This window comes from Watersipora subatra, chromosome 11 (genome assembly GCF_963576615.1).
Source record: "Watersipora subatra chromosome 11, tzWatSuba1.1, whole genome shotgun sequence".
Lineage (NCBI taxonomy): Eukaryota > Metazoa > Bryozoa > Gymnolaemata > Cheilostomatida > Watersiporidae > Watersipora > Watersipora subatra.
In genome coordinates, this window is record NC_088718.1 from 22,478,411 (window position 1) to 22,497,972 (window position 19,562).

At 34.8% G+C, this 19,562-nt stretch overlaps 1 protein-coding gene across 1 annotated transcript in view; it reads right to left on the reverse strand.

The window, feature by feature from the left end:
* The window catches only part of LOC137408728 (zinc finger C3H1 domain-containing protein-like), a 62,318-nt gene that overhangs the window by 21,198 nt on the left and 21,558 nt on the right, over nt 1–19,562 (reverse strand). The window contains exons 11-19 of the mRNA XM_068095306.1: nt 17,999–18,141; nt 15,963–16,094; nt 15,624–15,703; nt 15,399–15,506; nt 9,774–9,866; nt 7,810–7,900; nt 7,616–7,729; nt 2,436–2,628; nt 2,113–2,292 (exon numbers count right to left, since the gene is read on the reverse strand). Coding sequence (XP_067951407.1) covers nt 2,113–2,292; nt 2,436–2,628; nt 7,616–7,729; nt 7,810–7,900; nt 9,774–9,866; nt 15,399–15,506; nt 15,624–15,703; nt 15,963–16,094; nt 17,999–18,141 — 1,134 coding nt within the window. The remainder of the gene's footprint in view (nt 1–2,112; nt 2,293–2,435; nt 2,629–7,615; nt 7,730–7,809; nt 7,901–9,773; nt 9,867–15,398; nt 15,507–15,623; nt 15,704–15,962; nt 16,095–17,998; nt 18,142–19,562) is intronic.

Consider the following 19,562-nt stretch of genomic DNA (forward strand, 5'->3'; position numbering starts at 1 on the left):
TCGTTTAGTATTTAGTATCGTTTAGTATTTAGTATCGTTTAGTATTTAGTATCGTTTAGTATTTAGTATCGTTTAGTATTGCGCAAACGATCATTTTTATTTCTCAAAACGGCTGATTTTTTGTTGCTAACAGAAACCAATATATTGTAGCTTACTGTTGGTATAAAAATTGAACAAAAAAGCATCAAGATAACCAGAAATCGATTTATAAAAAACGTTCACGTGGCGACATAATAGTCGCTCTGCCCATTAGCGTCAGTATCACAAAACGACAATTATGTCGCTATGCCTGCAAAAGAGTTAATTAAAATGTTATCATCATGTGTAGTATAAAAAACCCTCATCTTACACTGTTAGAATAGTTTGTCTGAAATTCACAACAAAACTTAATTCTATACAGTGTCACGTAAAATGGAGTACTTTTCACCCTCTTCAATGAGAAAGTTCTAATTTTCTTCTTGAACATTACTTTCGTTGCTATTTTCTTCACCTATTTTTATTCAACAAAATGAATAAATGTTTAACAAAAGCATAAGTACGCCAACACCCACTCTCTTCCATGAGAAAGTTGTCATTTTCTTCTTAACATCACTTACTGTACGTTGCTAATTTCTTCACCTGAGCTGATTACCACATCTGATTCACTTATAAAGTTTGCCATCGTCCAGATAAACTTTTTCCAAAACGGCAATCAACAAATTTTCAGAACAGTTTATATCTATCGCGTAATTTGTTAGCCAAAAATATATTGTCCAATTACATATTGGGTATCAAAATGATGCCCAGGCTCTTAAATTTCGTTTGGTGAATTAATAAAACCGATGTAGCTAAAAGGCCAAGCAATAAAGTGACTAAAAATCTATCCCGAAAAATTCGGTATCAGGCCCCAAGAGAACAGAAATAATCCCGAAATATTCGGGAACAGGCCAGGAAGGGTCAACTCGGCAAATATTTTCATCCTGTAGGGTATATGCCACACTTCTAAACACAGTTTATAAACAATGCCACTTGCCATCAGTCTGGCACATTGCCAATCGCTAATTTAAGTAAGCTAGTTATCTACGGCTCTTACTAATATATAGCGTGAAGTTGCACTCTAATGGAGAGCAGTAGTGACCCACATAGTGACATATATCGCCCAAAGATTCCATCAATCTCGCATAGCTAATTCGGTAAAGCATTTGCCTGGCTAATGGGAGGTTCCGAGATCAAATCTTCTGCTATACAGATTATTATTATATTATGATTATTATATTGATTCATTCTTCCAATATTTTAGTAGCTAGACAGCTATAGCTACTATAGCTATGCTTGGCTATAGTAGCTATAAACTATAGCTACTATAGCTAGACATAGCTATAGCTACTATAGCTATGTCTAGCTATAGTCTATAGCTAGACATAGCTATAGACTAGAACTATGTCTAGCTATAGTCTATAGCTAGACATAGCTATAGACTATAGCTAGTAGCTATAGTCTATAGCTAGACATAGCTATAGACTATAGCTAGTAGCTACAGCGAGACAAACTGAACTACAGACTTAGAGATTCATGTCTCTATATATACATCTCCTATATGTATTTCTCGATGTTGGTCGTTTGTCATCTGTAGATGCTTCCAGCTATAGCGATTGAAATCTTGGAATAATGAATTTGTATCACTGAAGATTTGATCTCAGACCATCCAAAGACAGTTCACCAAACCGACGCCCTACTAAGCCACAGAGCTTCATCAATTAATGAGGCGATGTATGTCGGTATATGGAAGCGAATAGGTTAGCGTTAAAACAATAGGTATCATTAGAATTCTTGAACTTAGTATATTTATTAATGGTTCAATTTAGTTAGTTTTATTTATTAATGGTTCAATTCAATTGGTATATTTATTAACCAAGTCAAAAGTCATTAAAATTTACTTGGAAACTTTAAAAATTGTTAGTTTTGCACTTCTAAATGATTTTAACAAGGTTTTACAATTTATTTAAATTATTAAATTAATAAAAAATAAACTAAATTCTAAAATTCCGCTACAACTAAATTCAGAACAGTAAATGTCATCTCATATTAGCATAGAAAAACTGCATGTCATGCCATAAAAAGTGCCCATGTTACCTTGAGCATCGGCTTGCCAGCATAACCAGACATAAGACACAGGGATGTATGATAGAGGATGGTTTCCAACATAATCAAGGACTTTTGCCCTTCGGTTAGCTCGCCATTAGCTTCCAGAAACGACTTCATGTGATCACATGCTTCCAGCCTCATATTGACCGTGGGAAGTATGTCGATATACTAAAGCGTAATCATATGATATACATAATGATATACATAATGATATACATAATGATGTACAGAAGATACACTAACCTTGATAGAGATATTTACTCTGTATTTTTTGATGGTATGATAGATGGTACTAGGGAAAGTTTTCTTACCAGTCTGAAGATCTGGTATGATGGCTGCATCTCTAAAGCCTTTTCACAGACCTCTAGATAGTCGCTTCGGTCAGAAGGCCTTTGCTTGCCATAGAGTTTCAGATAGAGTACCCATAGTTGAAGATCTCCAGAGTTGCTCTCTAATGCAAGAGATAAAATGTGCAGCGCCTCATAGACCGCCTCGACACTATGCCTAAAATATACAATGATGCCATACCAGAATAATCTAACTTTGGACAAGATTTTTGAACGCGCATGGCATTTACGTAATTACACATTATATTGCAAGTAAACAACACCCTATTATTGGTAACATGTTATCTTCCATACTAGATCTAACACGTGGCGTACCTCAAGGTTCAATCCTTGGCCCAACTGTTTTTTTAATTTACATAAACGACCTAACACATGTCACCAACCTTTTCACACCATTGCTCTACGCAGATGACACTAATCTCTTTTTGGAATCCTCTAACATCAACGAGCACATAGATTGTTTAAATGACGAACTTCTTGCTATTTAAAACTAGTGCACTTCTAACAAACTCACCTTAAATGTTGATAAGATGTTGATAATTTTATGTTACTAAAAACTCCCAAAATAAATTCCATCTAGCTAACACTCATTCTTTTTTAATTTTCAACAAACCAATTTGTCAGACAGATCACACTAAATTCTTAGGTATTTTCATTGATTCTAATCTCACTTGGAAAAAACACATCGAATATTTACTCAAACAACTGAGACCCTTATCAGGCTCTACCGCACATCTGAATATTTACCCCGCAAACCTCTGCTTTTATTATACAATTCAATGGTTAATTCCAAACTTTCATATTGCACTGAGGCATGGGGCAACGCACCTCCCATACACTTTACAAATTTGATAACCCTTCAAAAGCGCATGATAAAGACCATTCTTTAAAAACCCTACCTCACCCACACCAAATCTCTTTTCAAATAACCATCTATACTACTTATCAGTTCACTATATTCATACCGCATTATACTTTTAGCCCGTCATGAGTTTTATTGTAATTACATCCCTCGCACAATATATCAAACTCGATTCTCAAATTTCTGTCTCAATCTCCCACAATCTTCTTCCCGTGCAGGCCATTGCAGGGTGGATTACCAACAGGCCATTTTTGGAACCGATTCCCAAATACCATAAACAACATAGAGAAGCCGGTTTCATGTAAAAACTGAAATTACATCTTTGAACAAGTGATTAAAACCTAATTACTCCTAAAAATTGATCTTGATTACGCGACGACGACAAGCCCGACGCCATGACTAGCTATGCTAATGCGTATTATGGGCTTCATCACTCCTTCAGCTTTTATTTTGTTCAATTACTATTATTACTATTATTATTACTATTGTTGATGAAAATAAATCAACAAAATTTACAGTAATTTGAGTAAAACAGCCCATATATTAACCGTATTACTTATCCAACAAATGAGAGACACTACTGCTGCACCTTCCTACAATACGGCTAAAAACTACAAACAATTTATTACAATAGTGTACTATGCATTACAATAGTGTACTATGCATTACAACAGTGTACTATACATTACAATAGTGTACTATGCATTACAATAGTGTACTATGCATTACAATAGTGTACTATGCATTACAATGGTGTACTATGCATTACAATAGTGTACTATGCATCACAATAGTGTACTGTGCATCACAATAGTGTACTATGCATTACAATAGTGCACTATACATTACAATAGTGTACTATACATTACAATAGTGTACTATGCATTACAATGGTGTACTATGCATTACAATAGTGTACTATGCATCACAATAGTGTACTGTGCATCACAATAGTGTACTATGCATTACAATAGTGCACTATACATTACAATAGTGTACTATACATTACAATAGTGTACTATGCATTACAATTACAGTGTACTATGCATTACAATTATAGTGTACTATACATTAAAATAGTGTACTATGCATTACAATAGTGTAATATGCATTACAATAGTGTACTATGCATTACAATAGTGTACTATGCATTACAATAGTGTACTATGCATTACAATAGTGTACTATGCATTACAATGGTGTACTATGCATTACAATAGTGTACTATGCATCACAATGGTGTACTATGCATCACAATAGTGTACTATGCATTACAATAGTGCACTATACATTACAATAGTGTACTATACATTACAATAGTGTACTATGCATTACAATTATAGTGTACTATGCATTACAATTATAGTGCACTATACATTACAATAGTGTACTATGCATTACAATAGTGTAATATGCATTACAATAGTGTACTATGCATTACAATAGTGTAATATGCATCACAATAGTGTACTATGCATTACAATAGTGCACTATGCATCACAATAGTGTACTATGCATTACAATAGTGCACTATACATTACAATAGTGTACTATACATTACAATAGTGTACTATGCATTACAATTACAGTGTACTATGCATTACAATTATAGTGTACTATACATTAAAATAGTGTACTATGCATTACAATAGTGTAATATACATTACAATAGTGTACTATGCATTACAATAGTGTACTATGCATTACAATAGTGTACTATGCATTACAATAGTGTACTATGCATTACAATAGTGCACTATACATTACAATAGTGTACTATGCATCACAAACACCAAACCTAGCTTCCAAGTAGTTGGATTACAAGAGTGCACCACCACTCCCAGCTACCACCAAACCTAGCTTCCAAGTAGTTGGATTACAAGAGTGCACCACCACCTTGCACCAGGTTGACCACCAAACTTAGCTTCCAAGTAGTTGGACCACCAAACCTAGCTTCCAAGTAGTTGGATTACAAGAGAGCACCACCACCTTGCACCAGGTTGACCACCAAACTTAGCTTCCAAGTAGTTGGATTACAAGAGTGCACCACCACTCCCAACTCATACAGGAGTATTCAGGTTGTCATGTGACTTTCATACTCATACAGGAGTATTCAGGTTGTCATGTGACTTTCATACACATACAGGAGTATTTGGGTTGTCATGTGACTTCCATACTCATACAGGAGTATTCAGGTTGTCATGTGACTTTCATAACCATACAGGAGTATTCGGGTTGTCATGTGACTTTCATACCCATACAGGAGTATTCAGGTTGTCATGTGACTTTCATACTCATACAGGAGTATTCAGGTTGTCATGTGACTTTCATACTCGTACAGGAGTATTTAGGTTGTCATGTGACTTTTATACTCATACAGGAGTCTAAAAGTCGTTATTATAACTAATATTAACTATTATAACTAATATAACAATTATATGATAATAATCTGATATAATATATATACATTCATGTATGATAGACATTAAACTCAATCTGATATAATATATATATACATTCATGTATGATAGACATTAAACTCAATCTGATATAATATATAAACATTCATGTATGATAGACATTAAACTCAATCTGATATAATATATATACAATCATGTATGATAGACATTAAACTCAATCTGATATAATATATTTACACTCATGTATGATAGACATTAAACTCAATCTGATATAATATGTATACATTCATGTATGATAGACATTAAACTCAATCTGATATAATATATATACATTCATGTATGATAGACATTAAACTCAATCTGATATAATATGTATACATTCATGTATGATAGACATTAAACTCAATCTGATATAATATGTATACAGTCATGTATGATAGACATTAAACTCAATCTGATATAATATATATACATTCATGTATGATAGACATTAAACTCAATCTGATATAATATATATACATTCATGTATGATAGACATTAAACTCAATCTGATATAATATGTATACATTCATGCATGATAGACATTAAACTCAATCTGATATAATATATAAACATTCATGTATGATAGACATTAAACTCAATCTGATATAGTATATATACACTCAAGTATGATAGACATTAAACTCAATCTGATATAATATATATACATTCATGTATGATAGACATTAAACTCAATCTGATATAATATATATACATTCATGTATGATAGACATTAATATATGTGGTTATATGGTGCAGCAATAACTGGTGGTTATATGGTGCAGCAATAACTGGTGGTTGTATGGTGCAGCAATAACCGGTGGTTATATGGTGCAGCAATAACTGGTGGTTATATGGTGCAGCAACAACTGGTGGTTATATGGTGCAGCAATAACTGGTGGTTATATGGTGCAGCAATAACTGGTGGTTATATGGTGCAGCAATAACTGGTGGTTATATGGTGCAGCAATAACTGGTGGTTATATGGTGCAGCAATAACTGGTGGTTATATGGTGCAGCAATAACTGGTGGTTATATGGTGCAGCAATAACTGGTGGTTATATGGTGCAGCAATAACTGGTGGTTATATGGTGCAGCAATAACTGGTGGTTATATGGTGCAGCAATAACTGGTGGTTATATGGTGCAGCAATAACTGGTGGTTATATGGTGCAGCAATAACTGGTGGTTATATGGTGCAGCAATAACTGGTGGTTATATGGTGCAGCAATAACTGGTGCTAGAAGGTGAGTTACAGCAATAGTTGTAACTCACCTTTTAGCAACAAGATGTGTCAGAGGGTTGGAAACTCGAGTTGGTATAAATAAGATGATACTATAGCAATTGTGAAAGCAAGGCATTCTCTTTTACCACAAAACGGAAGTGCAAAGAAGTGAACTATGGATGATTTAACTGATACTGCCATTTTAAAATATATTCAGTTGTATCTTTTTCAAAGATTTTCTGTAACTTTGTTAGATATTCCCAAACACGCAAACGCGATTTCCAGGTTTTAGCGTATACCGTGTAAGGGTTGAGGGTGAAACACACGCTACTTATGATAATAAGTTACAACAAAAGTGCAATGATAATCAAAGTAAAATTAATAGCAAGTCATTGATTGGTTGACGTTTATACCACGGTTTCTGTTACCCGTGTAAAAAGTGTAAAATGTTGCAAGTAGTTTTCTATATTCCTGAAAGCTGCTTATATCCTGTTAAAGCCAACTTGACAGCCTTTACATAGAAGCTCATGACGTTTGCATATATTCATTTGCATAGCATGATAGCAAAAACTGCTGACGCAAAAACTGCTGACACTCACTTCTTCTCATTGAGCTTCTGATGGGCCAACTTGATCCACAGTTGCACATTGCAGGGATCTGCGCTCAACACCCTTTCAGTCTCATCCATTGTACTAGCATTGTCCAAATAGTATCTGTTGAGAGAGAGGAAATTAGCAGAGTCAACAACACAACCAATTGAACATAGAATGCTGCAAACTAAGAGCAGACAAACCTGGTGTCAGTGCTGAACATTGTGTCATCATCATTCAGCACATCTAAGCCTGTGGTCCCTCTATTGTTAGTCTTGTCAGAACCACTTGTGCCTTAAATAATAGAGCATATTCATTCCAACAGTATTCACAGGCTTCCCAACAAAGCTTGATAAGTGGATATAAAAATTGTTCAAACTGATACAAAATTAAACCAAACTGGACATGCTACAGCCAATTACAGTCTTCAAGGTATGCATTTCGATGAGTCTCATACCCACACAGACACACACGCAAACAGGCACACGCAGGCTCGCACATGCAGGCGCCCACACACACACAGGCATGCACCCAGACACACGCACACAAACTCTGAGAGTTACACTAGCATGTGTAACATAAGTATTAGTAGTAGAATATAAGAGAGCATGTGTAACATAAGTAGTAGTAGAATATAAGAGAGTGTGTGTAACATAAGTAGTAGTAGAATATAAGAGAGTACATATACAGATGTACATATAACTTTTGCGACATTCTAGTTCGTCGTAATAGATCGTTAACTGTGTCAACAAAAAGGCAAATAGGATAGCAGGTGTGTTCACTAAAAGTGTGTTCACTGTGTTTCTATAAGTGTTCATAAATACAAAGACGATCGGTAAGTGTAGGTGTTATAGCGTCGGTCTACCAGTCTTATTGTCACGAGTTGGAGTATCGGCAAAAATTATTTTTATCCTAGTCTTGACCCCTGTATAGTAATGGACGACAAATATGTAGAACTGCTTTTTATAGTAAAAATATTTTGTTGCTTTGCCTAATTATACTATTGTAGACATACAAAATATTTGTTATTAGCTTTGCAATATAGACTTTGCTGTTTAAAAAAATGAGCAAATCGTTGTAAATGAACGTCGAAAATGTGCAGCTCCTATCAACTTGTAAATTTACCGCAATCATGGTCTATAAAACCAGTGAGATTGATCATAGATTATATGTAAGGAAAAAGTTGTTGATGCAAACCAATAATTCTGTAGTTAAGGAACAGCCAACAAATTAAAAGGCTAGTAGGTTGTACGTGTATACCATATGCAATTAGGTTGTATGCGTATATAATTTGCTATTAGGTTGTATGTGTATATCATATGCTATTAGGTTGTACATGCATATCATATGCTATTAGGCTGTACGCGTATATCATATGCTATTAGGTTGTACGTGTATATCATAATACTATCAAGTTGTATGTGTATATCATATGCTATTAGGTTGTATGTGTATATCATATGTATCATACGCATCATACATATATCCTAACTAGTCACCCGTGTGACAATATATAGGGCAGAGTGATCTACTATTTTGCACGAGATACTCTACATACAAGCTCCTAGTTTTAGCCACGCTACTATCCTGTTGCCAACACCAGATACTCTACATACAAGCTCTTAGTTAGACATGCTACTATCCTGTTACCAACACCAGATACTCTACATACAAGCTCGTAGTTAGACACGCTACTATCCTGTTACCAACACCAGATACTCTACATACAAGCTCTTAGTTAGACACGCTACTATCCTGTTACTAACACCAGATACTCTACATACAAGCTCGTAGTTAGACACGCTACTATCCTGTTACCAACACCAGATACTCTACATACAAGCTCTTAGTTAGACATGCTACTATCCTGTTACCAACACCAGATACTCTACATACAAGCTCGTAGTTAGACACGCTACTATCCTGTTACCAAACCTCCTCGTATGATTTTCCTGGTTAAACCCTATGGCTAGCAGCTGATATACTGCTGCAGCAGTAGCTACTACCAACTGTTACTGCCTAAGTAGCTACTGCCTGTAACCCTAGTGGTAGCTGGCCTTTACAAAGTTATACAATGTGAAGCCCAGCTACAATCTTTACACTGTATAACTGTGTGAAATTGCAGAGGGGGGTGGGGTGAAGCAGCGACGCTGAATAAAAAATGTACCTGCGAGAAAGGATTTATGCTTGCTGTCGAGAGGAGAAAGACTGGGAGGTTCCATGAGGCGCCGGGGTGTGCACTGAACCGTGTTTGATGGTGCTGAAAAGCACATTCAAAGGTTAACTGACAGCATTTTAAATTTATATTCATATTAAAATATAATTGTGATATTTCTCGTTTCAGTGATTATTTTAAAACGTAATGAACAAAAGACCGGTTATTAAGACAAACACTTTCAATGCAAGCTCCGATCTGCGGCTTGAGGTCATTTGCTTCGGCAAAAATATAGATGAATGATATACAATATAGATGAATGATATACACTATAGATGAATGATATACAATATAGATGAATGATATACAATATAGATGAATGATATGCAATATAGATGAATGATATACAATATAGATGAATGATATACAATATAGATGAATGATATACAATATAGATGAATGATATACAATATAGATGAATGATATACAATATAGATGCCAACGATTAGCCAATTATGAATGGGAAAAATCACTTCTGTTGGCCGCCATTCTAATAGATTTTTGCCATCTAGTTGCAAAGCTACATGCTTTCATTACCCTATATGGCCAATAAATTACAATTCATGGTCAAAGCAGGCTCCATATATCAAAAAAATCTGCGAAATTTATTACGACCCACATTAGTTTTGGAGCATTGGTTAAAGAATTACACTAATATTTGTACTTGTACATATCATCTAATAGAGTGAGCTAGCAAAAAATTCTTCTTTTACACAGAGTTAAATTTTGAAAACTTCTGTAAAAATTAGCTATTCTAGCAAGTTTTCTGTTGATGACTTTTGCTTTGCTTTCAGGAATAAGCTTGAAATGACTTCTTATAGATAATCTAGTTCAAAGACTACGCATTTTTACTTAACACAGTCAGACAAGGATAACTCCAACTTCACGAGACCGAGCAAAAGTGTTATCAGTTATCAGAGCACTGCCACAAGTGCATGTATTTATCAATGGATAATGTATATACACAAACTATATATAAATCAAAAACATAGATTGCTTGTTGCAAGTTACAAGGTCACTCAAGTTAAATTTTTAAAGATTTCATCAAAAAATATAGATATTCTTCTATCATTTGAGACTTTAGTTATTTAGATGATCTGACTGACTGATGTGATCTGAAAGTTGATCACAGTTAAAATGCTCAAAAAGGAAACATTTTCTTCTTCTGAACATTTTACCTGTGATCACATTTTACCTGTGATCACATTTTACCTGTGATCACATTTTACCTGTGATCACATTTTACCTGTGATCACATTTTACCTGTGATCACATTTTGTTGATTTTAATCTTAAAACATCCTGGGAGTCACATAACCTAAAACAACAACCAGAATCTCAAACGATAGAAAAATATCTACATTTTCTAATATCTTTTTACAACTTGACACGAGTAAACGTTTAAAACCGTGTAAACCGAGTAAACGTAATACAAAAAAGCATGTATGACAGTTGGTCAGCTGTTACATTTAGAAAACTTATCATGTGTAGTCTGTGACAAGGGATTTTGTTGAGAAAGATCAACAGTGTAACTGAGTGTAGATATAGACTTTAAACAGTTATTATAGCCCTTGCACTCTGTTGTAACATGTCTGATGACATCTAAACCTTTGTTTGCATCAAACACTGCAGGTGAATCAGGTTCAACAATTCCAGCCTTATCCTCATTTTCTGTATTAGCGTCATCCAGGGTACGAAATGTGACGGACTGCATAATCTCAGCATCACTCAAATGCTCAGCAACAGTAACATCTGCGCATCAACAGCTACAAGTTCGTCTGCAAAATAAAATTTGAATTTCAACTTATGGGAAAAGCAACGCTATTTTAGGACAGTTGCTAGGCAATATTGACAGTCAAAAATTTAGCATGTTAATAGTTTGAGTTCACAATAATGTAAGTGTAGACTATTTATAAAATTACCTACCCGCTGTCAAATTGGATGTACATGGTCTGTTGTAGCAGATTTAGATTTTTCTGTGTCACCTTCATTATCATCAGCAGTTGGAGTCGCGTCTGTTTGACCAACATTGGAATGACCAAGCCCATGGTGAAAACAGTTGGCTATGGTTTCTTTTGTGACAGATTGAAAGACATTGATGGATGCATTGGCTTTTTTCCTTGAGTGCCAGTGTAAACAACAGTGAACTGCAAAGCTTGTTGGCGGTAGTTAAGATTATAATTTCCAATAATTCTGTGGCCATAGGTTGCAACACACTTGTTGTATCGGTTGGTGTAAATAGAAGCCCGATTGTTATAAGCCTATTCATAGTTGGGGGTGCTGGGCAATTGCCAATGATGAGAAGCACTTTTCTGTTTTTCGTGGTTGTCCGCCGAACAGATATTTCTTACTCATGTTTAACCCATTCAGGACTGTTCCCGATTACTACGGGAAGAGTTGTGCTCTCCAGGGCCCGTTCCCGGAGTCTCCGGGTTAAACTTTGATTTGTTCTATTGCTTAGCTGTTTAGGTACATCGGCTTTATTCATTCACCAAATGAAGTTTAAGAGTCTGGGCATCATTTTGATACCAAATATGTGATTGGACAAGAGAGTTTTAACTAACAAATTACATGATAGATATCAAGTGTTTTGAAAATGTGTTGATCGCCATTTTGGAAAAGGTTTATCAGAATGATGGCAAAATTTTAAGTGAATTAGATGTGGTAATCAGCTCAGGGGAAGAAAATAGCAACAAAAGTAATGTTCAAGAAGAAAATGAGAATTTTCTGATGGAAGAAGGTAAGTTTTATGTGGCTATTTATAGAATTTTAATGAAAAAAAACGATAAAAAGCCGAGATTTTTCTTGTGAATCTCTAACAAACTTTATTCTAACAGTGTAAGATATGGATTTTTTCATGATACACATGATTATAACATTTTCAGTACAATAAAATTTAGATCTTTTTGCAGCATGAACTCATCACTCTATTACCCTGTAATAAATAATAATTTTATGATTTCCTTGTAGAACTACAAGATAACAAAAATTTCTTATTTCATTTATATCCAATTGTTCAACCCAGTTAGTCAAGCATATAGTTCTCAACCTCAACATCCACTATAAACTAGCCCCAACCACTAGGCTCTAATATTGGTTGATAGGGGACACTTACCACAGTAATCATCTTCATGACTTTCTGTGTTTATATCTACAGTATCAAAAAATATTTGCAATTTGTATTACCAATTGTTAGCTGCAGTAGACTACTTATTTTCAATTTTTTATCAGGTATTTACCCTGAAAAGCTACTAGGGCACAATTTTTTCTAGGCTGTACAAGAAGTTTGAAAGCAAATAGGTTGCTTACTACCGATCATATTTGCTACATGTAGGTGAAGACAGTCAAGGGCTTGTGAGTGATGATGCCATTGATGATGAGCCTAGGGCTTCAACACCAATATCTGATGAATACTGCATCAACTAACTTATAATGGGAGCAAATATGCATGTGTAGTTGGCATCAAATAACTCTCACTGTGCCATCATTTTTTTATGAACACACCCATCTTGTACATGTATATATTGTTTTGTTTTCATGCATATTCATTTTTACTGTATTTTTTACAATATATTTTACTGTATTTTTACACATATTTTCTTTGCTGGTGATTGATTGTCTGTTAGCTGGTAACTTGAGTATCTTTTTTTATGCATAATATATTCATAATAACCTCTGCAATGCATTTCAATATAAATTAACAAATTGTTTGATTATGTAATTGATAAAACTGTCAGTGACGTAGTGTTGGTTAGAAGCTAGTAACACCTGTTCTATTGCTTGGAATTGAGAGATTTTTTTTATTTGCTGCTGATAAAGTTTGCTATCAATCTAACAAGGTCCGACAATGTCAGTACCAAAAAACTGCATGTGAGCTGCTATGAAACATAAAAAATAATTTTGATCAAAAGAAATTCACGGAAGTATTAGAAACTGTGGTTAGTAGAATTTGTACAGGTGCACAGAAATTTATATCAAATTGTAGCCTGGAATGTCTTTGTTAAGCTGCAAAAAACAAATCAAGATTATTTTGAAAAGAACTCTAGTTATACTCAATTTTGTGTAGCTCTAATTTAATTGCAAGGCTACTGAAAAATTAATTAGGCTGGGGGAGCAGTCAACCAATAACTAATTAGTCCTGAATGGGTTAAAAGATGTCACTCACTATTCAAGACTCCTTGTTGTGGGACAATTGATATGATATGGAATGTTTTAGAAAAAACTGGTGTTTTCAGAACTTCCCTATTTTGGTAAAAACTTCCTTCTCGGTGCAAAGACTAACAGAGCCAGTCTTTCTTTTGACAACTTCTCACCACTACATTTCTTCCCTTTACAGCGCAAAGTATTGTCGACCATTGGCTTGCGAAACAACCCAGTTTCGTCCGTATTGAATACGCCATAATCAGTGTACATTTGGAGTAACACAGTCAACACTTCATCCTTCCACCTTTTCACCTCTGCAACATTAAACGTGGCCGGCTCTCCAACAGCTCTGTAACCACTAATAGAATGCCGTTTCTTCTACCTGTCGATCTGACCGCGAGAAACAGTCGTATCCATTTCTAAATCCTAAATAAATTTGTTAGTCTTGTAATGCACTTGTCTAAAGCAAGTCAACAACACATCATCTAAATTACTGTGCAATATTGAATGATCTCTTAGTTTTGATGAAATTTGGTCACATAGCAATCTCATCCTTTCTTTCTGTTCAACCCATGTCAACACTGTATTTTTGGAAGATTTATTTTTTGTGATATCGCTGATAGCTTTTGTCCTGCTCCAATCTCTTCGATGATTTTGTGTTTATTCTTTGGTTTTCATGCTTTCCTTTGCTTTCGTGAGGCCTTCGCAAAATGGCCGTGTTGTAAAATGTCGTTTTGTATGTCGTTTTAGAGAAGTCATTAAAAAAAAGGATTTCGTCACCGGAGTAATAATGACGTAAAAGAACTACTAAAAGTTAACGTTTATCTATATGGTGTGGAATAAGATGATCTTCTAAAGTGATAATAGCAGTCTCGATAACCGTTGGGCAAAAAAGCTGTTCGAGTTGATAATGTTAAGTTCGAGTTATCTGAAGCAATTTATGTGGGAAGGTACTAAACAAAACCATTTGAGTTAAGAATGAATGTGTCCGAGGTATCTGTGAGCGAGTTATCTGTGTTTGACTGTATAATTATATAACAGCTGTATATATTATATAACATCGCAGCTGTTTACAGTCAGTATTTTGCAAATACCGTGAATTTTGTTGTCCATTTGCAGGACTTGTGAATGTTGACAAACCACCCTCTTTGGTCGAAATTACACAAAAACATGTAAACTTCTCATGCTATGTACTACTGCTAACACAATAAAAACTTAACGAAAGATATTTCAGTCAGAGACCAGAAAATTGGAAAGCAAAATATGCCATTGTGGCGACACAGAATTCCATAGAGAGACATAATTATAGTCAAAGAGGATATGATATTAGAACAGTGTTGAAGAAGTACATGAAGTGAACTTGGCCATTTTACAAGCGCATGACATGATATAAAAGTACCACAACTGAGACTTAGTGACTATACACAACACTTACTAATTTTAAGCAAGTTGCGAACTTGCTTGCAGGCCATTGCCATGATGTCTTCATTGGACACAGCCCTGTTGGAGGTCCGACACTTTCTCATGAACTCTGCCACAGTTTCTGCCGGGCGAAATGCAAAAGATAATGACTAATAAATTCCTTCCAACTAGTCTATGATAAACCTGTTAGAATTGTATTATTGCTAAAACATAGAAAGAGGTATTGATGTTAACCAACCTGGGAATGGAACTGAAGCTATAGAGCGAAGTCTTTCAATAGAGGAGGTAAGGGTGAGTTGGTAATCTCGTTGGTGTTGACTGTAAGATGCAATAAAAAGCAGTGACCTTGTGTTGACAATGCTATTACTGAGATTTGTCTCCTCTATGCAAGTAAATTTCAGATGACTTCTTTGGACAAAAATAATGTGAAGTAGACAAGACCAGAATAACAACTGTCAATGTGATCAACAAAGTGATCAACAAATGAGCGGCTATTATTCAAATTAAATCAAAATTAAAATGTTCCCGCAACATCCATGGGCATGAGGCTTCAGTGTCTGCAGTGCTGGATACTCACTGATTGCATGATGAATCATTACATCTTCCATGAAGGTCGTATTTGCAGAGACAGATTCGTGGATGGACAGCGTGGTTGTACAATGTAGAGAGAGTGGAGAGATGTTCATTATGTTCTAGATTTGGATTCAGCCTGCATAAGGTAAGACAAGATACAGATCCAAAGGTAAAACACCTGCCCAAAAATTGAACGACTCAATACAAGACATAAATGTCTGGCACGATATTTCCTTTTTGATGTAACGCCAGCACAATATCTTGAGAAGAATAATTAAACACGCTTATTTGTGTAGCGAAGGTAATTGAGAAGAATAACGACAGGCAGACGAGTCCATCTAAAAGAAGTTATATAGTCGATTTGTATGCAGATTTTGGTCTCAATGATCAGATCATACATGTCAGAGAAAGCTATCATTGCATATATAAAACATGCTTAGAATTATTTTTCACTTCTGAAACCATCAAAAGCATATGGACATTACTCGTTTATCAGACAAAATAAGAACTGCTTAATGAAAACGAAATGAAGCTCATTTCCCATTTTTGCTTCAACATGACAATTTATCACAGCTTATCCCACGACAGAACACGAACGAAGCGTTTGTTTGGGAGCTTCATGATAAATGCATATGTGCACACAACTCCCGAAAATTATTCATCAACACCGTCGCAAACCCTTGTACTGAAATCTCATCGACAAATTCAACCATTTTTCAATGAAGTCGTTTAAGTATAATAACGATACAAAACATATATAAATCTATTTAAATATGTTACCAAGTCTTTATTATTTGTAGATAATATTCTAGATAGAGTCTAGGAAATTGTCTAGGATGGGGTCTAAGACCTAGACCTTACCCATCTGATCGGATTATACACAAATAGACAGATTAATTTGGCCTAAAATCGCGATAAAAACTTGACAAGGCTTTTTAAATCAAAATTAAGACCGGCCAATGAAACGCCGATAAAGCCGTGCGATCGAGAGTAGAAACATTAAGTCGCGCGTATTTTACAAGAAAAACGTGCACATTTCACCAGTCTATGGCATTGTCCAATTGCCGAAGGTTTCTGTAATTAACGTAGATGTACTGAAAAGTAATCGTATTTTTGCCGATTCTACTGGACTTTAACATTTTGGACACTTATAATGAATACTTTGGTATTCCAACTGATGTCCAAAGCAGTGAAAGTAAAGGAAATGGTGACGATATTTTTCTAACGATTCTTTTTATATATTAATAACGATCTATAACGAGACAATATATAATTAACGTAGAAGTATTGAAAAGTAATTGTTTCTTCTTGCCGGTTCTACCAGACTCTTTCATTTTGGATACTTAAAATGCGTACTGTGGTATTCCAACTGATGTTCAAAGCAGTGAAAGTAAAAGATATGACGATGATATTTTTCTAACGATTCTTATAAGATTACTACAATATTTAATTGTAAGAATAATTATTCGATTTTATAAGATTTAGTTATAAGAAAAATCATTCAAATTTACAAAATCGAAGTGTATAGTGACCGATGGTGTGCAATATGTAAAAATCTAAATACCAGCTAAAATCTGTTTATATTTTTAAATTCAGCATAATTTTTTTAGATATAAATACAGAAATCTAGATTAATAACTCAACTTTTTGATATTGGTTGCTATGACCAATGATATACAGCCCCCCAGCCTGTGTATATTACACAGCAGCTTGCCATTTTACTTCTAATACTGCATTTCTCCTATTGCGGGGGAGAGATATAAACATATAACCTTTTCCTTTCATTATTGCTGTTTGTTGTACATAGTAACACCCAGTACATTACAGCTACCATTGCAGTTCTATTGCACTGCAGTGCCATTTAACTGCTAACATTGCATTTCTCAACCGGCAGTACCCTTTCTTTTTCCATTATCACTTTGGTCGTGTCTGTATGACAGGGGAATTTCTAGTATACTAATAAACACATCAAGGATACTCAGCAAGACAGACTAACTTAAATTACCAACTGCAAATAATAACCAAATATCAAGCATTTACCTGTAAGTATTAAACATTCGAAGGACACTCGAATACTTGGCCTCATTAAGCCTGTGCCGTTTGGTTGAGCTTTGCTCGTATTTCCCAGACAGTATTCTACATGAGCATCTAGGATACGGCACAAACTGTGGTAGGATCTCAGACTAAAAATGAAAATATAATTACTATAGCAGAAGTTAATAATAGTGGGGGTCAATATGGGGGTCAATAGTGGGGGTCAATATGGGGGTCAATATGGGGGTCAATAGTGGGGGTCAATAGTGGGGGTCAATAGTGGGGGTCAATAGTGGGGGTCAATAGTGGGGGTCAATAGTGGGGGTCAATAGTGGGGGTCAATATGAGGGTCAATATGGGGGTCAATAGTGGGGGTCAATAGTGGGGGTCAATAGTGGGGGTCAATAGTGGGGGTCAATATGGGTAAAAAGAAGATAAAGCTCTGAAATACACAATCAAGATAAAGCTCTATTTACACATATAGTGTAAATACCTAGATGCTGTACATATACCAGTATGTAATACATATATAGAAGATGTGAGAGAAAAAGGATTAGGAGATTGACGAAAACTGTAGATGTAAAAACATCTTAAAAAATAAAAAAATAAAATGTCATGTTAGTTTAGACTTGACAAGAGAATAAGTTAGTTTAGACTTGACAAGAGAATAAGTTAGTTAAGACTTGACAAGAGAATAAGTTAGTTTAGACTTGACAAGAGAATAAGTTAGTTTAGACTTGACAAGAGAATAAGTTAGTTAAGACTTGACAAGAGAATAAGTTAGTTTAGACTTGACAAGAGAATAAGTTAGTTTAGACTTAACAAGAGAATAAGTTAGTTAAGACTTAACAAGAGAATAAGTTAGTTAAGACTTGACAAGAGAATAAGTTAGTTTAGACTTGACAAGAGAATAAGTTAGTTTAGACTTGACAAGAGAATAAGTTAGTTAAGACTTGACAAGAGAATAAGTTAGTTAAGACTTGACAAGAGAATAAGTTAGTTTAGACTTGACAAGAGAATATGTTAGTTTAGACTTGACAAGAGAATAAGTTAGTTAAGACTTGACAAGAGAATAAGTTAGTTTAGACTTGACAAGAGAATAAGTTAGTTAAGACTTGACAAGAGAATAAGTTAGTTTAGACTTGACAAAAGAATAAGTTAGTTTAGACTTGACAAGATAATACGTTAGTTTAGACTTAGCAAGAGAACAAGTTGTCACATGTTTACTTCGAGCTCAATCACGAAACCTACTTATTTCTAAACAAGCCTACATTTCTGTTATCCTGTCTGTAAGGTAAACAATAATTTTGTCTAATGATTATTAATATTAATACTTAATTAGCCAAGTTTTCTGACAATTTAATTTTTAAATAGTTTTTATAATCAATTTGGTTTGCCGCTATCTGTAATTAGCTGCAGCCTATTAGGCTGTGGAATGAATTAAAAGGCTTGTGAGAGTGTTTGCTCCAACATTAGATGGTTTTAAAATACCTAGGGTATAAAAGGTTTACCCTAGGGTAAAATCCTAGGGTAGTACCTTTCGAGTAATTTATGCAACCCGAGATGGATC